Source organism: Anser anser, assembly GCF_964211835.1.
Source record: "Anser anser genome assembly, chromosome: 2".
In the NCBI taxonomy this organism is placed as follows: Eukaryota; Metazoa; Chordata; class Aves; order Anseriformes; family Anatidae; genus Anser; species Anser anser.
Window position 1 is genome coordinate 150,424,458 of NC_139721.1, and position 25,334 is coordinate 150,449,791.

General features: G+C 33.9%; 1 protein-coding gene across 3 annotated transcripts in view; it reads right to left on the minus strand.

Moving 5' to 3' along the window:
- Positions 1 to 25,334, minus strand: part of PFKP (phosphofructokinase, platelet) — a 44,809-nt gene that overhangs the window by 4,534 nt on the left and 14,941 nt on the right. The window contains exons 4-18 of one of the 3 annotated variants that reach the window (XM_083824325.1): positions 24,719 to 24,908; positions 22,042 to 22,207; positions 21,296 to 21,340; positions 21,079 to 21,187; positions 20,679 to 20,774; positions 20,007 to 20,099; positions 19,500 to 19,625; positions 18,871 to 18,935; positions 17,280 to 17,349; positions 13,952 to 14,098; positions 13,037 to 13,107; positions 12,518 to 12,605; positions 11,525 to 11,677; positions 5,862 to 6,014; positions 1,156 to 1,320 (exon numbers count right to left, since the gene is read on the minus strand). In XM_083824325.1, the coding sequence (XP_083680451.1) occupies positions 1,156 to 1,320; positions 5,862 to 6,014; positions 11,525 to 11,677; positions 12,518 to 12,605; positions 13,037 to 13,107; positions 13,952 to 14,098; positions 17,280 to 17,349; positions 18,871 to 18,935; positions 19,500 to 19,625; positions 20,007 to 20,099; positions 20,679 to 20,774; positions 21,079 to 21,187; positions 21,296 to 21,340; positions 22,042 to 22,207; positions 24,719 to 24,908 (1,737 nt within the window). The remainder of the gene's footprint in view (positions 1 to 1,155; positions 1,321 to 5,861; positions 6,015 to 11,524; positions 11,678 to 12,517; positions 12,606 to 13,036; positions 13,108 to 13,951; positions 14,099 to 17,279; positions 17,350 to 18,870; positions 18,936 to 19,499; positions 19,626 to 20,006; positions 20,100 to 20,678; positions 20,775 to 21,078; positions 21,188 to 21,295; positions 21,341 to 22,041; positions 22,208 to 24,718; positions 24,909 to 25,334) is intronic. The other 2 variants (XM_083824324.1, XM_083824323.1) reach the window with 2 other exon arrangements.

The following is a 25,334-nucleotide window of genomic DNA, read 5'->3' on the forward strand; positions in this document are numbered from 1 at the left end:
CAAAGGTATTTTTAAAGAGACAAGCAGAACACTTTAAAACAACGTGAATGAGCCTACAACCTCATCCTGAGAGCTTATGTAAAGATTCCACATCAAGTAGTATGTGCAAATTCAAACACTCAATTTTAGAGATCCAGCAAAACATAGTGAGTATGGCTATTCATCTTGGGTTAAAATGAACTTCTTCCTCCACATCACAAATAACATTTTAGTAGCCACAGAAAGTTGTGGTGTTTTTTTTTTTTATTTAAATAATACTATACTGATAAAGCACCAAGTTGGATTACCTTGATATACATAAAAATACAGAAACATTGTCATAAAAGATCTGATCCTGCCCTTACTCCCAATCCTTGCAACAGTCCTGTTATGGATAAAGCAATGTATTACCATGCCAGTACTCCCATGCATGACATGAAGAGTGCATGCCACAGAGAACTGAATGGGGAGGAACTACAATTCACTGTACTGCTCAGCTTTGTATTTATATTTTCTCAGCAGTTATATTTGTATGTCCATGACAGCAGCTAGCACCAACTACCTCAGAAGTGTAAAAGTCTCATAGTAGACAAGTTTCACATGAGCTTACCCCCTGCAAAGTCATATCCTAATCTGTAGCCCTTAAATCCTAAAATCTTTATTTCAATAACACCTCAAAAAATGCTCTTAATAGTTTGATTATCAAAGTCAATATCTAATCCACTTTACATCCTGTTCAATCCCTGACCTAAGCAGCCTTCTGACGCAATAAGCTGAGGCACAATCATAATGGAAAAGGTATTTCTTTTTATCCTATATTTGTCTTTTCAAACTGCTGAACTTTTTTCATTTACATGTAGCTTGAATTTCAGTCAGAAGAATAAAAATGAAATGATTCCCCTAATAATGTTTAGTGGTTAATACAGAAAAATCATCAGTTAACTGACCCTAATGCCAAGAACAACTGGGTGTATGTTCCTTTAGGTAATATGGCATAAGAACTAGAACTATTTGACAGTGCTACTGACAAGCACAGCTTTTAGCTATAGTATAATAATAATAATAAATAAACTACAACAAAAAACATGTTAGCTATCTACTTCAAATATATACATGTATGTACAACAATTTTAGGATCTACTTAAAAATGAGGAAAACATTTCTCATGTTGCATACCTGGAGCTCTCGAATATCAAACTGTTCTTCAAAAATATAAGCAGCGTCAGCTCCTGCCGCAAGGGCCCCCATATTGGCCAGGTACCCACAATAACCGCCCATGGTCTCAATGATGAATACACGACGTTTGGTACCACTGGCTGACTGTTTGATGCGATCACACGTCTACTCAAAGACAAGATATTAGAGATTTTAAATTCTGAATTTTTATTTTATGTCACACATTTTTGTGTCACATATTGATTTTAAAAAAATTAAGAAATGTATTTTAAAAGGCTCCAACATAACATAACCCATTTAACTACAATAAGTCATTTTCTTAAGTCATACATTGAACACCACACTAGCAAAACATTTTATTTTGACAATCAACACTTGTTTCATGCAAATACTAACACAAGAAATAAATTTGTCTTCTGCATGAACATAAAAATTGTGATAGTTTTCTAACAGAGATACTAATACATATAACAGAGCTTTTAAATCAGTTTGGGTATAAGTAAGTTTCTCTTCTTTACTTTGACTCCATTCATTACTGACAAGTTTATATCATCTTACTATTGATTTTAAAATTCACTGCACTCCTGACTATGCTCAAGTTTAAAAAAAAAAATGTAACAATACTCTTGGGTATGTTCTGCTCTGTGGATTACTTTCCAACAAAGATATCCATAGAAATACCATTCTCTCAAGCACTACTGGATCTATTGTTCCTTTTTTGTTTTTATTCATTTGCACCATGCTCTGAACAGCCTAAGAAACATTCTCTACTAAGAGATCTGATGCCCACATAGCACCAATACTACCAATATTTACTACAGTTGCTTAAGAGACTTAGGAAAGAGTAGCAGAAAAAATCTCCAGGGTCATAGGACCTAGGAAACTGACATTACTATGCATCTCTAGGCTATAACAACACAAGAAGCTAGTCGATAAACTCTCACTTCCTGGAATGAAAATATTTCTACAGCAACTGTTCAAAGTTATTTTTAAGTCATTGGACAAAAGTACTTCCTTTCAGAAAGAGATTAAGAAAAGAAACATATTACTTCCTCCTTTTCCTTCAAAATAAATAAAAGTTATGCTAGACTTGGTAACAAGAATAATTTTGCAAAATTGATGTATAGTCCATACATCAGTTCCGTCTGGTAAAACTACGAAATGAAAGTACCTAGCAACTGCATAATCTTGAAACTTGAATTATAGCTTTAAAAACTCCCCATGCCTTACTCATTTTCTGAATGACCAACTACAGATCCTGTAATATTTGAGGTATTTCTGTTTCACAGATTTTTACCAGAGCCTTCATTCAGATAACAACAGGACTTCAAGAAGAAATTGTGAGCTATAGTGACTTAAAAAAAAATATACCAAACAGACCACAATAAATACTGAATTGGTAAGTGAGGAAACTTTAAAAACTAAAACTTTTAACATTATAATGTTCAATGCATTCAAAAACTAAAACTAGTATGCATTTATTCAGGTCCAGCTACCAAAAGATGCATGTAACATAATCTACTTATCTTTTATTTATATATATTCACATATATGTAAATCTATCTGCATACTTCCACCCCCAATCCCATACACACACACAAATGCAGAATTCACATAGATGTATTTAGAATACTGATTAACACTCTGTTATGAAGAATGTTTCTGAACACTTCTGTTTAGGATACCCTAAATAAGTTTAAATTGAACTTCCATTGTTTTTTCCAGGTGACAATTTCTTTTACCCATCTTGGATTTTACAGTGTCCTCAAGCGCTTTTCTTTCCTGTTCCAGACATGGTTTTGTAATTGTTGCAGAATGCTGGCACTTGGTATATGGTAAACAACAAATTTATAAAAATCCCTATTACTTGTAACAGTGGCAAGCACATTGATTGTAATTCAAAAAAAAAAAAAAAAAAAAAACAACCTCCCCACACACACACCTGACTAGAACTGGATTGACACCACATTGATTTCCTTCTGTTTGAGAAGACCTAAAACATTTGTAAACTCCAAGCTTTCCAAAAAAGTTTTCCTGCTGCTGGTACAAGAATGAAATTTTCTGCTTTGGGGATTACCCATTTTAGATATATTTAGAAGGATTTCTATTACAAGAGACATGCAGTAGAAACTGTCTGCTATTCTTGCTTTCTCAGAATGACTGTAACAGAAATACTCAAATGGCACTGAAGGGCTTTAAAGAAATTCAGGCAGCTTTATAGCAGACACAATATAAGGTTTCTTATTCAGTTAGCAGCCCGACTCAAGACTTAAGAGGATTAAGTTCTAGGACCCAATATGCATGAAATCAGACTAGATGAAATGTGGTCTTTTCTAGCCTTAAGATACATGGGTCTCTCTGTATGTTCAGATGTATTTATTTAATATGGTTAGCAGTAGTCTTCTGCAATCTAGCAGTCGTACGTTTGAGTCCATCTATATGCCTGCTCTAGACAGACAGACCATCATTAAAAACTGTTGCTGTGTTGTTTTCTAAGCGATACAATACCAATCACCATAACAGCAAGTGGTGATGTTAGGTACTAAAACCAGAAGGCAATTCCTGTTTATGAATGTCTCATGTTTTTTACTGTGATTATATAAGGATTATCATACTATTACTTTATCTAGTCACATTGCTAGCTCCTTTTATCTTAGCTTTTTCATGGTAGAATTTCAAATCCTTACTTTCATTGACTGTGATGAGAAAAAAAAGAAAAAAACAAAGCTTTTTACATTGACGTTACATTTCCTGCTCTAGGAGAACTGCCAGTAAGAACTTTGTGTGTACTTGTCTACACAACAATGGATTTTGACATAAGACACTAACACAGATTTTTATTTGCTATTTTCAGTGAGAGAGATTTGTAGCTGGTATAAACCCAGGAATTCTTAATGCATGGTTATGGGAACAGCTTCAAAGAAATTGAGGCTATAATAGCAAAGACTACTGCTGCAGTAGCAGCGCTTTTTAACTTGTCCACATTCCACTGCCTTGACACCACCTTTTGTGAAACCTTACAGTGAGCTTGGTCAAGTAACTGATCAGGATTTTAAGTCACCTTTTATTCCCTCCCCCCATTACCCTGTCTCTTTAATAAGCTTCCCCTCCTTCTAACTCCAGGATAAAAAAAACTTTCTAGTCATTTTTCTTGATGGTCTTGGAAAAAGTAGAACAAATGAACCATATACAAAATTTGAAAAATAACATTCTTAGAAATTGTATTTACCAAATTCTGCCTTGGACTTAAGTCCTGGTCCTGTATTTTTAATTTATATCCTACTCCATATGCAAGAAAGCCCAATGCTCAAGAATCTGATGCAGGTTTCAGAAGTTTTAAACACGGAGGTATGGTGATTCTTTCTGGAGCAGTTCTTAGGATTCCACTGCTAGTTGTGTTGTCATATGGACTAAGCTAGCTTCATGAAAAGTCTGATATTCAAACCTCCAAATCAAGTCTTCCATCTTTTAAAATAAACAAAACTTTCTGAAATTCAATAGATTTTTTTTTTTTAACTGAGAGCATCACTGAATGCTGTGCAAATTGCAATTAAAAGTACTTAAAGCAGTGAACTAAGAGGAAGCAGTAGTATGTACATTTTCTTTTCCATTGTGTCGTGTTTTTACTTTTACATGTGCATCAGCCATACTTAGAGGCTGACGTTTATAAAAGTTGGTAAGGCAGAAGCAGCTAATGGAGTGATGGGAGGGCTTGTGTCTTACCTGTGAATGTATTGGTACTATTTACCCATTCTGCATCATAGGTCGTCTTCATTCCAGGGATGTAGTACTGCATCTCCTACTGACCAGGTCATACTATATTTTGACGCACCTCTTTCATTTAGCTACAAGAGCTTTTTTACTCTAATAAATAAGTAATTCTGTACGGGAGCAGGAAGACAGATCTTTTTTCAAGATCATTTCTCGAACCCCAGGATCTCCATGCAGACTTTGGCCAATTGCTTCACCGTTATTTCTATAGACTCATAATAGGAGGTTTAATAAAACCCAAAGCCATTCAGAGGTTCACTCATTTGTTTGCATTAGTCCTCAACTCAGTTCCCTTTTTTTTTGTTACTTGATGAAATGGTAAAGAATTAAGGAGTTCATATAGCAATTGTACCTGAGGAAAAAAGCTACAGCAAACTAGAACTAGAAAACTGATTGTTGAATGGAAAGCTTCAGCTACAGCAAGATCTGACCTCAAATCAGCATCAGTGACAGACTTAACTGTTTATACTATGCTTGTATTTATATGCATTTAACATTAAACGTATTGTAGTCCATAGGATTATTCACGTGTTAACAATGTACACAAATGTTCTGTTACACTAAGTTCAGTCACTGGCCCATGCAATAAACATGGTATTTGTTTATAAAACATGTGCTTTCTTCTTTCAGCTAAGTAATGCTGAGAAGCTACTTAAGATTAAAAAAAAAAATAGCAAAATCTTTTATTTTCAGTAAAAGCAAATTCCCTAGGAACTAATGCAGTAGTCTTGGATAAAATAGAATCCCCAAAAGCTTAACACTGACTATAATCAACTTTAATTACGTTAATATTTAATCAGTCTTGGAAAAGTTCTTAACTGTAAAACATAAAAATTACAGTGACTGATTTTAGAACACTAGACATTTCAAGGTCTTTAGGTATCCTGATGTTATGCATGTTATCATCTTAACTTTTAAAAGATACATGGTCTTACCTCCACAATAGCATTCAAGGCAGTGTCAGCACCAATGCTAAAGTCTGTGCCTGGCACATTGTTGCTAATAGTAGCAGGCAACACACAGATAGGTACGCAAAACTCCTCAAAGCGGGAACGTGCCTCATGTAGCTGCAGACAACTCTCATAGGCCTGAAGCAGTGGTACAAGTATGAGTGATACATTCCTTGTCTTTGGATTGCTCTGCTAATGACTCCTTGCATGTGATGGTAAATTTGGCTGTCCATTGGCCCAAGTGAGTACAATTGGTGAGATTATTGGGGGTGCATCCTGTACAGACCACAACAGTGCACTGAGGTTGCATTGGCACAATGCTCTTTGAAGAAATGCAGATGATTAGTGCAGGTTAATATAGAGTGAATATGAAGTGTGCACAGCATTAGAGGTCTGAAGCAGTTTAGCAGAAAGAAGACAGCACAAAGATAGATTGGAAATCATTCAACAAGAAGCCACTTAAAGAACAAAGTTTGATACGTGTTAAGAAGTTCAGAAAGTTAACTAGGAAAACACCTGCAACATGAAGGAAATGCTTAAAAGAAATCTTGTTTTTTAACACTATGTTATCCTACAAAGTCAAGACACATCTATTTCCACAGAGGAAAAAAAAAAATTGCCTTTGCCTTCCAAGGTTCTATCAACACCACACACATCTGCTTCTATTCACGCAGATCACACAGAGGTCCAGAAAAATCCAAGAACATGTGCACAAGGATGAGTTAAAATTTGCAAGTACATTTCAAAATTGCTTTGTGAAGCAGCTGCAGGTTTTTGGTATGATTCCAAACTACAAAATAAATCTACATGTGAAAAGGATTAGGTGTTCCTAGTAGATGTCAAAATAATGCTTGAAATTCAAGCTGTTTTAAGTCAGTAAACTTTTTTTTTTTACTTACATTATTCCAATTCTACCTAATACAAACTCATTCAGCATCTCTCATGATGTGTGACAATTTTTCCAACTATCTATGTAATGACTCTCCATGAGAAAGCCTAATTACATAGTATGTTCCCGTTTTGTTAATCTTTTCCCCAGAAAAGAATGACGTTCGCAAAAGTCTCATCTTTTTTCGATTTCTCAAATCGGTTCAGAGAAGCAAACTACGGCAAATCAAATTATTAGATACCTATCTCCACAGCTACTTATTTAAGCAATGACTTGGGAGAAAGTGATGGGAAAAAATTCATCCATGAGTACTCTGCTTAAAGGCTCTTTTCCCCAAATGAAGCAGATCCCATTCAGTGAGATGACAGGTCTTATGTCATCAGGTGAATGTAGTGCAAATTAAGTTTCTAAAGTCTATATTGACTTCAGATAAATTTTGGAAGTGCAACTTTAAACTAAGCTCAGTGCTAGGATGCACTTCCAATTTAATATCTCAGTCTAAAAAGCTGCTGTTTCAGATCTGCAGCTCTCAGTAGTATAACCAAAACAGAGACAGTATTTATTTATTCAAAACATTCTATGATTTTTTTTTTTGAGTGGATGAGAATGAATTTTCACTGAGAATTTCATTAAGTGGTAATTGCTTAGCCCAGCTCAAGTCAGTCAGTTGGAATTTTTGTTTCTAAGGAAAGAAAGTGACGTCAAAACCATAAGGCTTCTTAGAGATCTACAAAGAAACGCTGATGAATTCCTCTGAAAAGTTTTACAATGAGACTTTTGGGAAACCATGTTGAAGGGAAATTTAGAGCAGTAACTAACACAACTGGTTAGTTATGGTATGTTAAGATATGTTTTACTTGCATTAAATATTGCCATTTCATTTGATGCAAGTGATTTTAGCAAACATATCCAAAGATTGTACCTCCACCAAGCATAAGCATCAGATAATTATATGCAGCATCTTAGCATCACTGCAGAAAACACAAAAACACTTTCAATAAAGGGTAGTTTAACAATTTTGGAAGGTAAATGATGAGTGGTTGTAATAATTGCTTTACATTTTATTTTTTTTTAATGAGGACAACAGTAAGATCATAGAGGGACTACTGTACCACATCAATAACATGTTTTAATCATTTCATATCCATTTATTATATTATTATTTAGAAGTGTATTGGCAGAATCAAGTGTGTTTCATAAAAATACAAGCAGTCAAGTGGACTGTGTTCTGTTGACTTTTGTCCATTAAAAGGGATAGACTTACTGCCCCAGCTCCACATCCACATTGCGAAGACCAAACTGGATGAAAACTGAATTGGATAATTAGTTTTGCCAAGTTAATATTCAGCCTGTTCAGCTGCCCGATTCGGATTAATGTATAATCACGTATGCTAATACCAGCATAGGGATCATACAGGAGAGTGGTCCGTTTTTTTCAAGGAAACTGCACGGACAATCTAACAAACTTTCTTCACTCCTCAGTGAGAAAATGTCTTCTTGTGGCTGCTTGCTATTCTTTTTCTCACCACCAGTTGATCAGCTTGCACACCCTTCCCTTTGAAGGATGGAAGGAAAATGCAGACTGTCAATTCTCTGAGCATATCAGAGAATTTTAGCCTCGTTTTTCAAGTTCCTTCATCCTCCATCTCTAGCTGCTACCTTTACTTTTCATTTCCCCATTTAGTTCTACATGTCCTAAATCAAAATGCATATTCTTCCATACATTGTTCTGGATTATTAGTCTTCCCATCGCTGTCCTCTAGCCTATCTGTAGGCTTTGTTTTCAAATTAATTTTTCATTTTTTCCATGCTTTTTCATGTTCTGTAGCTGAAAGTCTAACTTTTTATTCATTCTTCTACTTACAGAGTAGATTTCAAGTTTTTTAGTTTCACCCATAAAATGTATTGATAACCTCTCTTTTTGATGTTTATTAAATAAACCAGAAATGTATAAGTTATTTCTACGTAAATATGAAGGCTAACACTTCTTTCTTGTCATATTTCAGAAATCTGATATCCAAAATAGTACTCTACTTATTTCACTGAGTTAGCAACATGAAGTTGAGAACATAGGTATTTTTATTACAGTAGTTAACTTACTGCTGTTTCTTTTCAGAGAAAAATTCAAGTTAATGTTCTCATCCTGCAATCCTAAATAATTTATTATGTCTACCTAGATACAAAAAGCCTAAAGTATACCCTATTCACATATTGAAACTTCCACCTTTCCCCAGGTATTCCAATACTGTGGAATACTAACAATTTCTCTGACAATTGTTCTCGCTGATATTTTATACTGAAGTGAAAATGGAGTATATAAGAAAATTTACAATGCTACTCAAAAGACAACCCAAATTCTACTATTCTACTGATTAAGAGTCTAACATTGTAAAATACAATTGGGAAAAAAAAAATCGAGAGGGTCAAAGAATCTGTCACAGAATCCAAATTCTAGTTATTGAGAAACATACCATCCACTATCGTGACTTAGGACACAGCATGCTCTTGCCTAATAACTCATCCAGAAGATTTGTAACTGTGCAAGTATTTACAGATCATATACCATCTTTAATGCCAAGCTTAGGTAAGTATAAAACAGAGTAGTCTGATTTTTGTTCGTTTATTTTCTTTTTTAAATGCAACATCACCACATTTGCAAATGTCTCAAGGTACCGTTTACATGCCTTGACAACTCTCAAACAACCTAACACTGACAAACGTCTAGTAATGCCAAAAACCAAAAAGGCCTCATTACCCAGAAGGGAAGAATTTACTTACCTTACTGAAAGTTGCTGAGAACATAGAACTGTAAGTAGTACCACAGAAAAACTAAGCGTGGTAACATTTTGGTGTGTTAATCTGAAAGCTAAGAGACACTAATATGAAAGCACTGAAAACTGACATGTTTACTCATGTAACAGTGTCAACAGGAATGAAAATTATATGACTTGTATTGAGCCTATCAGTCACACTTAACAGGGGACAGCATCGCTATCGAACCTGATCTGAACATGTGACACAGGAATGAAAGGAAACATTTTTCATTATCAGTCTTAGTGGATCATATTCAAACAATCAGAGCAGAAAACTGAAAAAATACTAAGCAGGAATCTTTCCTCAACACAAAAGTCTGCTCCTTCCCAAGGAAAAAAAAAAGAACAAACCTTAACCTTCTATTGGCTTGAAACTAAATCCTGCAAAGCCATTACTTTTCATATATATTTCAGAGAAAAATCTAGACAAAATAAGATGCAAGAACAAAACAAAGACTACCAGTAAAATACAACAAAAAAAGTTTTCAACTACTACATTGAAAATATGGAGATACTGACAATTTGTTACCTAATGAAGTCTAACAGTATCTAGAAACCTAAGTATAAAGCAAAACACAATGACAGCATAAGGAAAGGGAAAGAGAGGGAGACCCTACTCTACATGAAATAACCTATAAAAAGAAGGCAGTTAGGTAAACATACACAGGTTATGAAAAAAAGGAGAAAAGAAAAGTAGGTGTCATGCACAGTCATTTTACTCACCTCAATTTGTGATCAATCATTTGGGAGAGATATTTTTATTTACCAGAACTGGAAAAAGTCAACCTTTATAAACCTACAGTCTTGTTCAAGGCAATAGTTTGGAAAACTGAAATTTCTTAACTCAAATGAGAATTATATTGAGAAAAATAAACCCTGATGTTGGTATGGTAAACAGAAATAAATAGGTGAAAATTATGTTCATGCTCTTGAGGTTGATAGCTTTTGAGGAATCCTTGAAATTTTTCAAAATATTATCATGATTAAAATCTTCAAACAAATCTACATGACAGAAGAATTGACATTACATTTCAAAAGCAATCTGAGATTCTTTTCCTACTTTACACAAGCATCATGGTTATTGTTTTTAGTTTTTTGTTTGTTTTCAAATGTAGATCAATATGTATAATCAGTGAAAATATTTTGGCTCCAACACTACTGGATATGAATCCACAAATTATACTGAAAAGAAAAATAAAACTGAAGGAAACATAATGTTCCAATTGTTATTGCTTGGATAAAATTATCTCAAAATATATAGAAACAGTATTGCTTTTCTTAGGAAGTGTATGATTGATTAATGCTTCCTAAGTGATTCAGGTGAACTGTAAACATGCATGCTTGACGTGTTGTTTGTGTGGCACCTGATAATTCTCATTCTATCCAACTGAATTTACTTTTAATTGATCCATTCTTAATTTACATTGTGTTACTGTTTGTTTTTTTTAATATATCATAATATGTCTCAGCTCTTTACGTTAAATCTATTTCTTTTATTAGTAGTGTATACAATTCTTCTTATTACAGAAATGGTTACATAAATAAGGATTAATTTCTGAACAGAACAATATTCACTTGGGATTTGTCACAGCTGGGTATACTGACACTTCACATATAACAGGGATTTTTTTTCTTCTTCTTCTACAGTGCAAATGATAATCAAGTCCTAACTTTAGGTTTCTTTCTTTCTTATACATTAAATATATGCAATCCTATTTTGTAGTTTACAAATTCAAAGGTCCTTGTAGTTTTGGATCTACCTTTGAGATCACAAAACTTCTTTCTTTTAAACAAGTATCATGAATGTGTCTATACTGAGTAACTGTATTATTTTCCAGATTATATTTCCAAAGTTCTGGTCTATAAAAATATCCAGTTCTAGCCAATTCAGTCAGTTTTAACCAGAACTGCTTTATTAGTAAGCGCACACACCAGAATAGACTTACATCAGTTATAGTGTTCAGAGCAGTATCTGCACCAATGCTGAAATCTGAACCCGGTACATTGTTGGATACTGTTGCAGGAACCATAACCATTGGAACACAGAATTCGTCATATTTCTCTCGGGCAGCTGACAATTCCAAAAGTCCGAGGTATGCCTGTTGGGCACAGGCATTGGGTGAAAAATTAGGACAAATGAAATAAAGACAAGGTTGGAATGATAAAATGGAACGGGCCACAGGGGGAGCCATTTCTACCACGACACACTTCAGCAAGTCATAGCATTAAGAATCCACTAAAATGACAGATACACAAAAAAACAGAAAGGATTAAAAACATGTATGCATTTGAAAAGAAACAATAAATAGAACACTCATTCATTTCAAGAAAATACGTAATTTAGACAAAGTTGCTTCACAAATATACTACAAAATAATTCCCCAATCTTCAGGTACTATTACCTGTTGTTTCAAATCATAGTATTCCTGAATCGAGACATCCTTAAAAAATCACTTTGGTAAAATAAAATGAACTTGAAATATGGATAGGAGACAAAAAAGAACGCTTATCTTGATTTATTACAGATTTTTAAATGCATTGTGTGAGAAGAGTGGCTTAAATAAGGGAGCACAGTACAATTACGACTAAAGCTTAAGAACTTTTTGATATGTGTTCTGAGTATTGATATGGTATGTAGACTGGAACTTGCTTGTACTGCTGAAGTTTTTTTTTTTTTTTTAATAGAGAAACAGCATCGCACCACCTCATCTTATTTATCCATTTAGCTTACCTTGTTTTTCAGTTATTAGTCATTGCCTTGAATGCCAACTTTCCACAGAAATCAGTGATTAGTAAAAACTGATCCTAAATGCTATGTTGTGTATAAAGAACAGCAAATGAAATGCACTTTACATGAAGATTGGGTGAAAATTAAAATGGTCTATTTCTTTTGTTAGGAATTCTATTCTACTTAGACGTAAGTTGAAACTTTGTTGTACCTCAAATCCACCAATAACCATAAGAGCGTTAATGTTGTTAGTGCGCATCTGGTCAGCGATCTTCTCCAAATACTTAGCAGGAAGAGTACTGAAAATTATTAAACCAAAAGAAAGATAAAAACAATTTAAAGACTCTGCAGCAATAAGAACTAATTACTAAGCTATAACAGTAAACCCAGCAGGCAATAAAATTTTTCTCATTTTAAATATCTATTCATAAAAATATTTCTTTCTGGCTGCCACTAAGGAATCACATCAACTATGAGAAAAATACAGGCTTGCAATACTTTTAAGTGTTAAGTACCCTATGAAATTTTTCAGTTGAAGTCCCAATTCCCATTCTCATTATCTCCTCAGGGCTGATACAGTACCATCAAGAAACACTGATTGGAACATAACGTTTTAAAAAAAATAATAAAGGTTTAAAACATTTGGTGAAAGGAAAAGAGAACTGAATTATACACAGGTTATATAACATACTAGAATTCACCATAGCAATTGGAAAAATATTGATGTTACCGTTTGGTACCAAGAATCGATCCTCCTTGACCAGTCCAGCCTCCAACATCTCCCCAGCTGATTTCCTTTATCTTTGAATTAAAGTAAAGAAGTAGATTTTGTTACACGACTATCCAATTACTTCTCTTGACACGCAACAAACACCAGGTACTACTTAACATAAAGCTGTTGGACCGAGTTGTTGGGCACTTTGGCAGCACTAAAAATGAAATTGGCAAAAATATCAGTACCAAGAGGTTAACTAACTTAAGTTCTCTTTAATTCTTACCAGTCCCTTCCCGATCTATTTGTTCTTTCTTTCTCCAGATCATAATAAATTTTGCCTCCTTGATTCATACCATGGTCCTGTTTTCATGTCTTCTCTTACCAAACATGAAACATAGAAGTCTAAAAGTAGGTCTTTGAGGTTAGTTTTGGGACCTATGGCTCCAGCTAATAGGTAGAAATTGCTAATCTTATATCCATTTTCTCCTTAGGCCATTAACTGATGCATAATATTTAAAATAGAGGAACAGAAGAATCTAATTCACCTTGAAAAAAACAAAAGCTTCCTTCCTTAAAAGGCATCACTGCAAAGTTTCTTATTGCAAAAGAACACAAATGCAACAGCAATTCTTCTGTTATTCTGTAGAAAATCTACCATATGCTAAACATTGACCAGAACATGAAAGCGGGATTCACCTCTACTAATTCTGTAGCTTTGAAGCACGTGATCAGTAATATTTAAGCATAAATGAATCTATAGGTTTGTATAGTTGAGAAATAGTTACAATTTGGGTTTCATATATCTTCATGAAATAATTTACTGAATTACTTTCCATGCTAGTATCACAGAACACACCTTCTAAGAGTATAACAAAGGCAGTAGAGTGGGATGTGGTACATACTACTATACTATCCACACAAAATACTGACCTTCCCTCTAGAAAAACCTTCAAATCCATCAATGACGGCAAACATTTTATGGCCTTCAGTTATGCCAACTCTCACTGCAGCCCTCACTGCAGCATTCATTCCAGCTGCAGGAGCACCAACATTTAAGACTGCCACATTAAAATTAGTCTGCAAGAGAAAATTAACAATCTTTAATAAAGCACTTTCTATTTTATATCACGCTTAATTTTTCCATCATGCACAGATGATAGATATTGTAATGTAGGAAGGGAACTTGCAAAGCCCTGAAAACCATTCAAAACTAACTAGAACATACATAAATCTGTTTTTCCTGTTTTCAGAATGCCACACAGAAACATGAAAACAATTTGATTTTTAGAAATTTTTAAATAAGACTTTCAATTTGCTTTGCAGTTTGTTATGCAATTTTTTATAATCTAACTCAGCTAGGTTCAAGAAAAAAGAAAACAAAATAGACTAAGTTATTCAACCATTTTCATATTATCCAAACAGTTGGATTTTGCAAAATATACTCAGAATATCCTAGAAAAGAGTAGGAGCTGATGTATTTCATTCCATCACTGTAGCAGTTAGACTGTGTCATCAGTAGACACACAAAGTGGAACAGATTACAACTTTAATTTAAAAGTATCTGCCAGACTTTTATAGAGCAGCTGGCAGCAGTAAACAGGATCATTCAGTGTCTTTCACATTATCATACATTTTCACATTATGGCAGATTTAAAACATTTTAGTGACTCAGAGTAACTGTTTATATATAGTGCTACCTCCTCCCGTAAGTCTAATACGTGTTTCAGGTAAACGTCTCCTCTATTCAAAAGGGAAAAGTCTGAGATATCAAATATACATTTGTAAACTAAAACACAGGCAATGTAAGAGAAAAGGTTCTACTTAAAACAAGACATGAAATAATATTTTGCTACATAATGTATATTCCATGAAAATTCATTTAGTCCCCATTTATATTTGTTAGTTACTGTGTCTAAATAAAACAATTCTGTAAATGGATATAAACATTACTGACTGAACAATGAAAGGGAGCACATTCACACAACCTAGATATAAAATAGGATGTGAAGCTTCTGTCTCGCTACAGCAGTCCCAATTCTAAAGACAAAATTTTCATATCAAGAACACTATTCTCAATGGAGCTACATCTTCACACTGATAAATCCAAAACCTTTCAGACCACAGATTCTTTTTCAGAGTTAAAGCTTCGGTACTTGCATTAAAATAATAAAAAACCAAAAACATGTATGGGTAAAAAAAGCAACAGTACTACTATGAGTAAATGCTAGCAAGCATCTTTCAACTGAACTGCAAAGCATGAAATGCAAATCATACATGTATGCATTTATCAGAACAGGCTTTAAACGATAGCAAACTACGTAAGAAAAATGCAACAAAATTTAACAGCCTGAGCTTATACACTGAAATTCATCACACTTTAGTTCAGCTGAATGATCTTAAATTGTTTACAATCATTAACATGACAAAATTGTAACTTAGTACTGGAGAAAATTGCTTTACCTTGGAAAATGGGAATACAAAACAAACAAAAAGAAAACCAAAACAAAAAATACAGAGCAGTTGTTAGGCAACAATCGTCGAATCTTTTCAAATAAAAAAAATACAGAACTATTTTACATTTATTTATTTTTAAACTTCAGTGCAATCAAAGAGTTGTAAAAAAGACAAAGGAAACGTAAGAGCAAAAATATCTGCATGCAGCAACACTTCTGAAGCAAAGCACTGAGTAGGCTCTAGTGATCTGATCAGCTTAGCCTCTTCCTCAATTCTTGTGACAGGCTTATTTTATCTGTTTTTTAATTCCCCTCTAGCCCCTTTTATTGAAGCACAGATTTGGCTAGCGTGGTCATAGGCAAGTACTTGTGTTAATTATTGCAAGTGACCTACAACTCCTTCTAATGTCATCCATCACAAAAAGACATAGTAGAACTACCGTAAAACAAAATAGGAAAGACCAATGCTAACAATCCTAAAATTGCACTGCAATGTAAACAAGTAGCCTGATCCAGCAAAGCAAATGGTGAATATCCACCAAAAATAATCCTGAACTCTTTGGTCTCTTGAAAATCACTAATTCAGTCTGTGTGTGTATATACATACATACACAATACAAACACATTTTTAAATTACTTTACTGTTTTGGCAGGTATATTTGAAATAACTTCAATCGATATATTTACTTTTACTTATATTCAGATAAAGTAAAAAATATAATTTAATTTAAACTAGAATTATTTTATTTTATCCTCTCTAGAAGCTTCTACTATAACTTTTAATTTGTAATCAAGTTTTCTATATTATGCAGAGATTTCCCTGACAGATTACACATTAATTTTTGTCAACCAAAATGGCTATTGTGACGATGCTATTAGCTATCCATAGAATTTCTGAACAGATGTCAGCTATTCAAATGAACTTTTCCTATTTTCAATGCAAATTTCTGCTTAATAATGTGGAGAAGGTACTATTAATCATTACTTAAACATTTCATTGGAAAAAAAATCCTCAAAACATAATAGTAACATAATCATATAAATAAGGCAACAAATAGTCACAAACTACAATTAAAAAGGAATTAACCCGTGAGGTGACATAGTTGCAAACTGGTAAAAAACAGAATTAATCAATAAACCATTAATAGGGAAAAAAAGAAAACTGTCTGAAATTTATTTCAGACACCATTTATTGACAACTTCCTAATAAATCCAGCTTTTCTCAGTTTGTAAGTTGTATAGAGGAAATAAGAGGTAAATAGCCACTACTGCCTTGTGCACAGTGACTTACTAGATCAGATAACCATTACATGTGTCTTATCTATTCTGTTCCATGAATTCCTGGACTTGCCTCTGTTCCTGAGTAGTTTTGCCCCTTTGAAAGGAAAGGCTAGAATTCTTTCATACTATACCCTTCTTTCTACCAAGACTTTTAGCCTCTTAATTGTGATTACATCACCTTTCCTTCTCTCCATGTCACCTAACAGAAGGGATGACAGTAACCATTAGGACCAGATACTGTAGCAATTGGGAAAAGAGATATATCCAAGACATATTCATAGTAGAAATTGTCTAGGAGAAAAATTTTTTGTTAGACTTGTACCATTTTAAAAAATGTTAGCTATTATAATAATCAGATTGTGTGTTACAATCATCTTTCTGCCATTATAATATTTGAATAATTTTATAAAATAACATACGATATAGAATTGAAGACAATATTCAAGGGGTGAGGAAGAAAAAGTTGATTTGTTAATATGCCCTAGGGACAGACACACATTGCACACTCATAAAAGAACTCTCACCTTCGGAAGCTCAGCATCTGGTTTTTTTTGTGACAATAATTTGTAGGTGTTAAGGTTGTTTTCAAAGCTCCTAAAGAATAAATACAATAAACAAACACAATAACACACTAATTTTTTGAACAGAATTACTTTAAAAAGAGTGAACTTTTTCATAAACTGATAGAAAGCATGAGAAGTTTACAGAACATGTTTTTAAAGATAATGTGAAATCTTACAAATGTTAAAACTAAGCCAACTCCCAAGTAAGAAAGCTTTAAAATCAGCGTTCTGGCTTCACAAAAAGCCTTTAGAAAGGGAGACAACATAGTTTCCATTAAACTTTGTTATCACAGAGCATATTGGGATGATCATAGGTCTTCTAATATAAAAAAAAAAATCTTTTGGAAGAAGGTTTCTTTTTTTTTTTCCACATTTTGTTTAGCCTTGACCTTGGTTGAATGCAAAGCAACACTACAGCAAAAAAAAAAAAAAAAGAATAAAATATGACCCCATTTTCAAGAGCATACCTGCCAGTTCCTAATATGAATATGCAAGGCTTGTCTATCTCAAACAAAAATAAAGCACGCATCAGGATCCTTATCCTGTATCAGGATAAGAATTTGAAACTCCACTGCTAATCTCAAGACATGGTACTTATTTGAAATAACTGTATATAGATAATGAAAAAATAAATAGAAGATTTTAGAGGAAACATGGCCTTAAATACAAAGCACTGAATTTGACAGTAAGCAATAGCAAATGCAGCAACTTCAGCTACAGTACTAGATTTGAAAAGTGTTTTTTTGTGCAGCTAGTAGCAATCACATTACTCTGTGTAAGTAATACAGTATTACTGAGTAAAACAGTTTTTTAAGAATGAACACTTTCTGTACTTTCAAAATACTTAATTAAAAAATACTGCTTTAATTATAAGTATGAACAACCAATCCCCACTCTAGCAAATCAAAGTAACTTAAAAACAGCTATCCAATGTTAGGACTAAAGTTATTACAAACACAAAACATGGTAATAATTGAAAATGAGGGAACACAGAAAAACACTCAGTCCTGTAAAATAACAAGAAAACATAAAATAACTATATATTAGGCAAGAGAGTTTTATTAGATGGGTGATAAAGCACTTTACTGTTAAGCGACTTGAAACAGAACATGCCCTTTTGACACATAAGAGTGCAGAAGGTCTTTCCCCAACATTACTGTTGGAAAACTAATGGCTGCTTACAAATAAATTCATCTTACACAGGATTGGTTTCAAAATCTTGAATAAACAAACATGTGGTTGCTACCAGCCAGTTCATACATGACAGCAGCTCTTCTCTCTGTGGCTAGTTACCCTAACATCAGTCACTAGAGTCTGACACAGTACCAAACTAGTTTTCTTTGGTTTGTGTGGTGGTTTTTTTTGTTTGTTTGTTTTACACAGATAAATGTTTCAATTATTCTTTTTAAGCAACTTTTCTTCCATCTTCTCTACTATTTTCTACATACACAAAAACATACATAAACTGAATTAAATGTAAAGTGCCAGCAGAACAGCAAAGCAATTCAGCCCTTCTTCTAGAGCAAATAAATTAATGTGTTATTTGTCATACCTTCCACGAAGCCTCACAGCCTCAACAAATCTTCCTTCATCCATGGCTTTCTGTACTTCTTGAGTCTTGAAAGAACAAGTTGATTAGTCAGTAAGTTTAAAAAAACAACCCAGGAAGTTGATTATCAATATATTTCTCTAAACAGGCACTATGAAACAGCTTTCCAAAGTGAAAAATGAAATACCGATTTTTCATTTTATGACCTACATTTTATCACAGCATAATTTATAGTAGACAGGAGAAGAACAAAGTAGAAACTGACACCTCAAGTCTCCCTGGAAAATCAGCGTATCTATTTTGCATTTCCCTTTTTATTTTAAGCTGAAGTAGCACTGAACAGTTTTGGTGGAGAAACCAGAGTGTTGTATACAATGTGCAAATGGATGCAAGCATTCTTCAGATGCTTCCATTGCATGGATGAATATATATTTATTTATATATTATTTATTGGTGGTTCGCAGATATTACTTAGTACCAGAGAACACACACGAAGCTCATTTTTCCCAGATGCGGGTTAAGTGTTGTACACATTCCCATCAGCATTTTAAGGACAGACCACTGATTATAGTACACAGTGGTCCGTTGTAGTTAATGAATAACGATGAACTGGCCTTTTGCCAGAAACTCACCATCTGCACACACTCCATCAAAGGCAGACGGACAGCCTGGTTTCCAGACAGCGACACAACACAGGCAGGAGTATCTGGAGTGCCTTCTAAAAGGGCAAGCACAGCTTCTACACCCATACGGCTTGCCTGAAAACAGAAAACATTCAAGTGTTCAAGCAAGCATTTAAAACCTAAAAGCCTGCAATCACAGAAATGGTCGAGATTTCTCTGAAAGTCAAGCTGAAATGAATTCTTGTTTTTCAGGTGAAATTGTAACAAATTATTCTTGCGGCTCTGCTTTTTAACCCTACTACAGATTATTTTACATAAAAGTGCTTCACTATTCTGAATTTGACAGACAGTTGAGATCTCCCTCTCTCCAGTAAATAATCAGATATCTCTATGCAAGGTGGAGTTCAGCTAGTCATCAGTGTGAAACCACCACAAATGATAAATTGTGAAGGAAGTAAAAGCAAACTGTGCATTTGTACCAAGTGATGCCCTGAAAAGTTATTCTAAGTAACTCACCAGAATTCTGTCAAAGGCTGAAGGGGTTCCACCTCTTTGCACGTGACCCAAGATAGTCACCCGAGTGTCAAACCCAAGACGCTGAACCACAAGCTGCAAAGAATTTCAAAATGTACTGGTTTTATTAGCATCATTAGTTTATATATCTCTGCCAATGAGCGTTTTTGAAATTCTTTTCCAAAGGGACACTTTACGAATAATCAGAGCGATTTCAGCTCAAAAGTTTTTTTTTTTTTTTTAATCTTAGGCAACAGTGAAAGTTTTTGACAAAGATCCATTTTAAAAAAAGAAGACTTTGTCCAAAGTAAACATTATTATTTCCACTGTAAGTGAGACAGATCAGGATTTAAGTTTTACAAGAAACAAAGTATTAATATACCTGTAATTACTGATTTAAGCAGATTTTAGACTTTGTATCAATGAAGGTACCAATGAAGTAAGTGTTTCAGACTGTTGTCTTACTTTGTGAATAGAAAAGGTCCTAATTAACAGCTACTGAAACAATTTCTCTTTAAGTGCACTCTGGATAAATAAAGCACAAATATAAAATACAACCAAAGTGCGTTAGAATCTACTTTTGAACAAATTTACTTAACAGAAATGTTAGCGTTAGTAAAAAGCTCTCTGGTATGGAAAAAATAGAAACGGCAACAGAAGGGTATCGACACTTACATCCTTAACCTTCTCTGATGTTATAGGTTTGTTGTGGCAATCAATAGCTCCTTCAGCCACAATAATAATATTCAGCCTTTTCTTTCGTGCACGATTCTATAGTAAAAATAAAAGCATATTCATACAGTTATATAGAAAATCACCACACAATTTCAAAAGCAATCGTTGTGCATAAAAAAATATTCTCTCTCCTTGCGGTTTATACTTGATCACTTCAGAGTTCTCGTACATTTTATTTTCATACAGGTCTTTTCATTGATGAACCAAAACATCTTATACCAAAACATCTTATCAAATTAATGAGGAAAGGTGCTAAAAAGTCTGATTGTATTGCTAAATCACTGTTTTCAAACAAGCATCTGCAAAAGGTCAGGAAATCCAAAACAGAGTAATTTATTACCTCTGAAAGCTTAACACACATTGAATCCTCCCATCCTTCTTCTGGTGGGTATTCAGGAATAAATACCCAATCCGCACCACAAGCTAAGGCACTGACAAGAGCTAGATATCTAATAAATATAACAAATAATTAGTTACTTATGGTTCAGATTTCTTGGTATTTTATATATATATAATTATATTTGTATGAAACACAAACTACTGAAGACAATACATACCCACAGTGTCTCCCCATAACCTCCAGAACAAATGTTCTCTGATGGCTGTAAAAATGAGAAAACAAATTAACTGCAGCTCAAAAATCCCATCCAAATTCTTGAAATCAGCAGCTGATATCAGGAAATAGCCTGTGTTCATGTTACCAAACACAGTATTCGTTAGTAAAATAAAAGGCCATATTAAACTGCATACCTTCCAAAACTTATTTGATTCTAAGATTCATAAAAGCACTTACAAGAGAAGAGATGAACACTCACTAGCAATGTAAATGATGCAGACTCATAGTTAAGAATTGTAATGATACAGCTGTAGGTTTTGTAGTTGTTGAAATTCATAAAGCTATCATTTAATTACTACAACTTTACCTGGGGAAAGCTTACATACAGATGCTATTTTATACTATTCAATGCATGTCTGAATCTTCTCTAAAACAGCATGTCTAGGAAAGACTAAAAACGTATTAAAAAAAAGAAGCCTGCCATAAAGCTGATAAAAGCTCTGCCCCTAAAACTCTACAATCAAATGTTTGAAACGCTGCCATGACAGGAATGAAAGAAAAGCAACCAAGACACATGAAAGATGTGGTTAAAAATAGCTTATATTCACACTCCAGAAATACTACGTGTGTCAGTTACCTAACTTCTATTTAAGATGAGCATATATCCTCCATTACTGCATGACAATAGGAATTAAGATTTGAAACAACTATATGTTTGTTACAGTCTTCTATAACATGCACAATTACCTTTGAGCAGTGGTCATGATGGCATCCACGACTTCAATGATTCTGTGCAAGGCTGAGTCAGTACCTATGGTCATATCAGTGCCACAGAAGTCATTGTCTATGGATCCAACCATCCCCACAATGTTAAGATAAGCATATTTCTTAACAGCCTCTTCATCAATCTTTCCTGTAAAGAAATATCCAGAGAAAGATCTGTAAGTTTAAACTTCAAAAAATGCATATTAGAAATATTGCTTGCGTGCTCTACTTTTGTAAACTAAACATATCCAAACGTTAAATAATGTTTAGGTATTTTAGGTAACAGGGTTAGTCAGAAGTACAAAGAAAGGCCAATCAAACAACCAAACAAAAGAATCCTGCACAGAACTCCTTACACTAAGGAAGGAAACAAGAGCTTTTCAGTCCATTTCAAAGTGTCAAGAGATTACCATGTTTTTTAAACCAACCTTAAAATTGATGGTTGGGACATAATAGCATCCAAATTGTAGGCTCAGTGTATGACGCACAATGTACAAGCAAAAGGATGCAAACTAGATGTAAGGGGGCATGTGCAAGTAATCAAACCCCACATTTAAACTTCTGAAGACTTCTCTTCTGCATCACTGAAAGGCTCTGATTTCATGATTAATAAGTAAAAAGAAAATAGAAAAGCTCCTACTCTAAGTTTTCATGTCTCCAAAGACATCAGTGAAAATGCTGAGTCACCCAACAGTTTTAAAGGATCTCAAGGATGAAATATATCAGCTGCTTAAGTGCTTAAAACTACTTTAGTAGCTGTGGAGGGGACTGGAGCAAATATAATACCAAATTTTTCATGCAAGATTCAAGAACTACATATCTGTTTGTTTAATGACTATATTAAAGAAAATATTATAAACCATAATGAAAAATATAACTAATGTTCATACAGATAATTACAGCATTCTGAAGAAGAGTCAAAGTGTTTTCTACGAATATATATATACATATATATATATATGTGTGTAATGCTTTACAAACCGTTTCTAGTGTTCCTAAAGTGACATAATAATCATGCAAATAAGGGATATCTGGTTGATATGTTCTACTTAGATTTCCAAAAATTGACAAAGATTGTCAATCCCCAAAGGATTTTGAGGAAATTAAGCATCCACAGCGTAAGAGAGAAGGCTTTCGCATGGAATAAATGACACAAAACAGAGTGAAAAATACAGAACAGGGCTGTAGTAAATGCAAATTTTTATATTTCAGGAAGGTAACCAAAGTAGTTTAAAAGGGATCTGGACTGTTCAACATATTCAGCAATAACCTAGAACAGGAAATGAACACTAAGGTGCCAAAGTTCATTGTTCATATTGAATTACTTGGGTTCTAGATGTGTGGAATGTCTGTGAAGAAAAAGAAGACTAGCAAGACATGATGAGCACCAGTGAAGTATCAGATGGAATTCACTGTAGAGAAATATAAACTAATCCACATGAAAATATATCCTAACATCAAAAATAAAATATTATTTTCTACATAATTATATAATATTGCTGTTTTCATTAATGAATCGGCTTCAGTGCCCAGTAGCAGTCAAAAATAAAATAAAAATATTAGAAAATATTAGGAAAATATCAGAGAACAAAACAAAGATCATTATACTACTGTGCAGATCCATGGTTTGCCCTCATCTTGAATACTGCGTGCAGTTCGGGTCCTCCCCACCTCAAAAAGGATATGGTAGAACTGGAAAAGGTTCAGAGAAGGGCAACAAAGATAATCATAGGTACAGAACTTATACGTATAAGGAACAACTAAGCAAACTAGGACTCCTCCATCTAGAGGAGAGATGAAGGAAAAATACGACAGCTGTAAAATCATAAGTGGCACACAGAAAGAAATCAGGATTGATCATTCACTGTTTGTTCTAACAGAAAAATCGGAGGACAACAAATGAAACTAGAAACTAATAGGATCAAAATAATCAGGAGGAAAAGATTCTTCACAATCTTCATAATTCGTTGAAGCTGTAGGACTGCTTGCTACAGTGTTTTCAGCAAAAATTTGTATGTGTTCAAGGAAACTGTATACATTCATACAGGAGAAATTCATTAAGGACTGCTAACAGCATCTGGTTCAGGAAGTCTTGAAGACAGAAATGGATGGAACCTATGTGAATACTTATATATTCTGAATAACAGAGCATCAACATAGCATTGTGTAGGTTTGCTCTGTTCTTTTACTCTTTCTTAAACATTCTCTTAGATGCTATCAAATGAATACTGGGCTGGATGCATTTTTATAATGTTCTGATCTTAAACAAGGAGGCAGGAAAGTAACAACAAATTATTAACAACCAAATATTTAGCTTATTGTAGGAAAGTAATTGCCATCTCAGTTTGCATTTGAGTGAACACGCTTTTCAAGCAGAAGGCTCAAAGTTCAGACACTGAAATCTGTTCGTAATGGGAAAAAAGCCACACAAACAGTTGCCCAGTAATTTTTTGAGGTCTTTTTGAACATTTATGATATATAGGAAAGGATGTACAGAAATCATGAACTAATACTTTATGAAGAGATGCATAATTTCCCAGAATGCATGTATTTGATTTTTAAAGTTAATAAATACCCTCCGAGTATAGTTTGTAAACTTATAGTTACAGCCACTCTGGAGATTGGACTAAAAGTCTAGAGGGTCTAAATCCAAGCTTACCTTTCTGTGCTAGTTCTTCTAGAAGTCCACTCCATTCTTCACGGAACAGATTGGCACCGGTTAAACTACCATCTCCACCAATCACACACAGATTAGTGATTCCTCTCTGAACCAAGTTGTAGGCTGCCTGCAGGCGGCCCTCCCGAGTACGAAAGGATTTGCACCGTGCACTACCAATAACTGTACCTCCCTAGAAAAAGAGAATACAATGGTTTTAATTTGTAATGTAGTATATTACTGTATTTTTAAGACGGATTAATGATGAATGATATTTTGTAGTATAACCTCCACCTTTAATTCCATAGTGAGTAAAAAGTCATGAAAGCAGTTATTGAATTTGTGGGAAATTATGTTCTCAGGAGTCAATACATACAACAGAAAAAAGGGTAACACTAAAAAATTTGACTTCTTCTCTGTCCTTGGCCATAACACCTCAATTTTCTCTTGGTTATAGATGCTACAAGATAGACAATGGATAAAACAAAGACAAGTGGATAAAATAAATGTGCATGGATAAGATATCTCATTTCAGGTTTTTGTTGTTGTTCTTTTGTTTAAAAAAATCTATGTTTTCCTATGCTAACTGATTTATGTTTATTATGTTTATATTACAGAT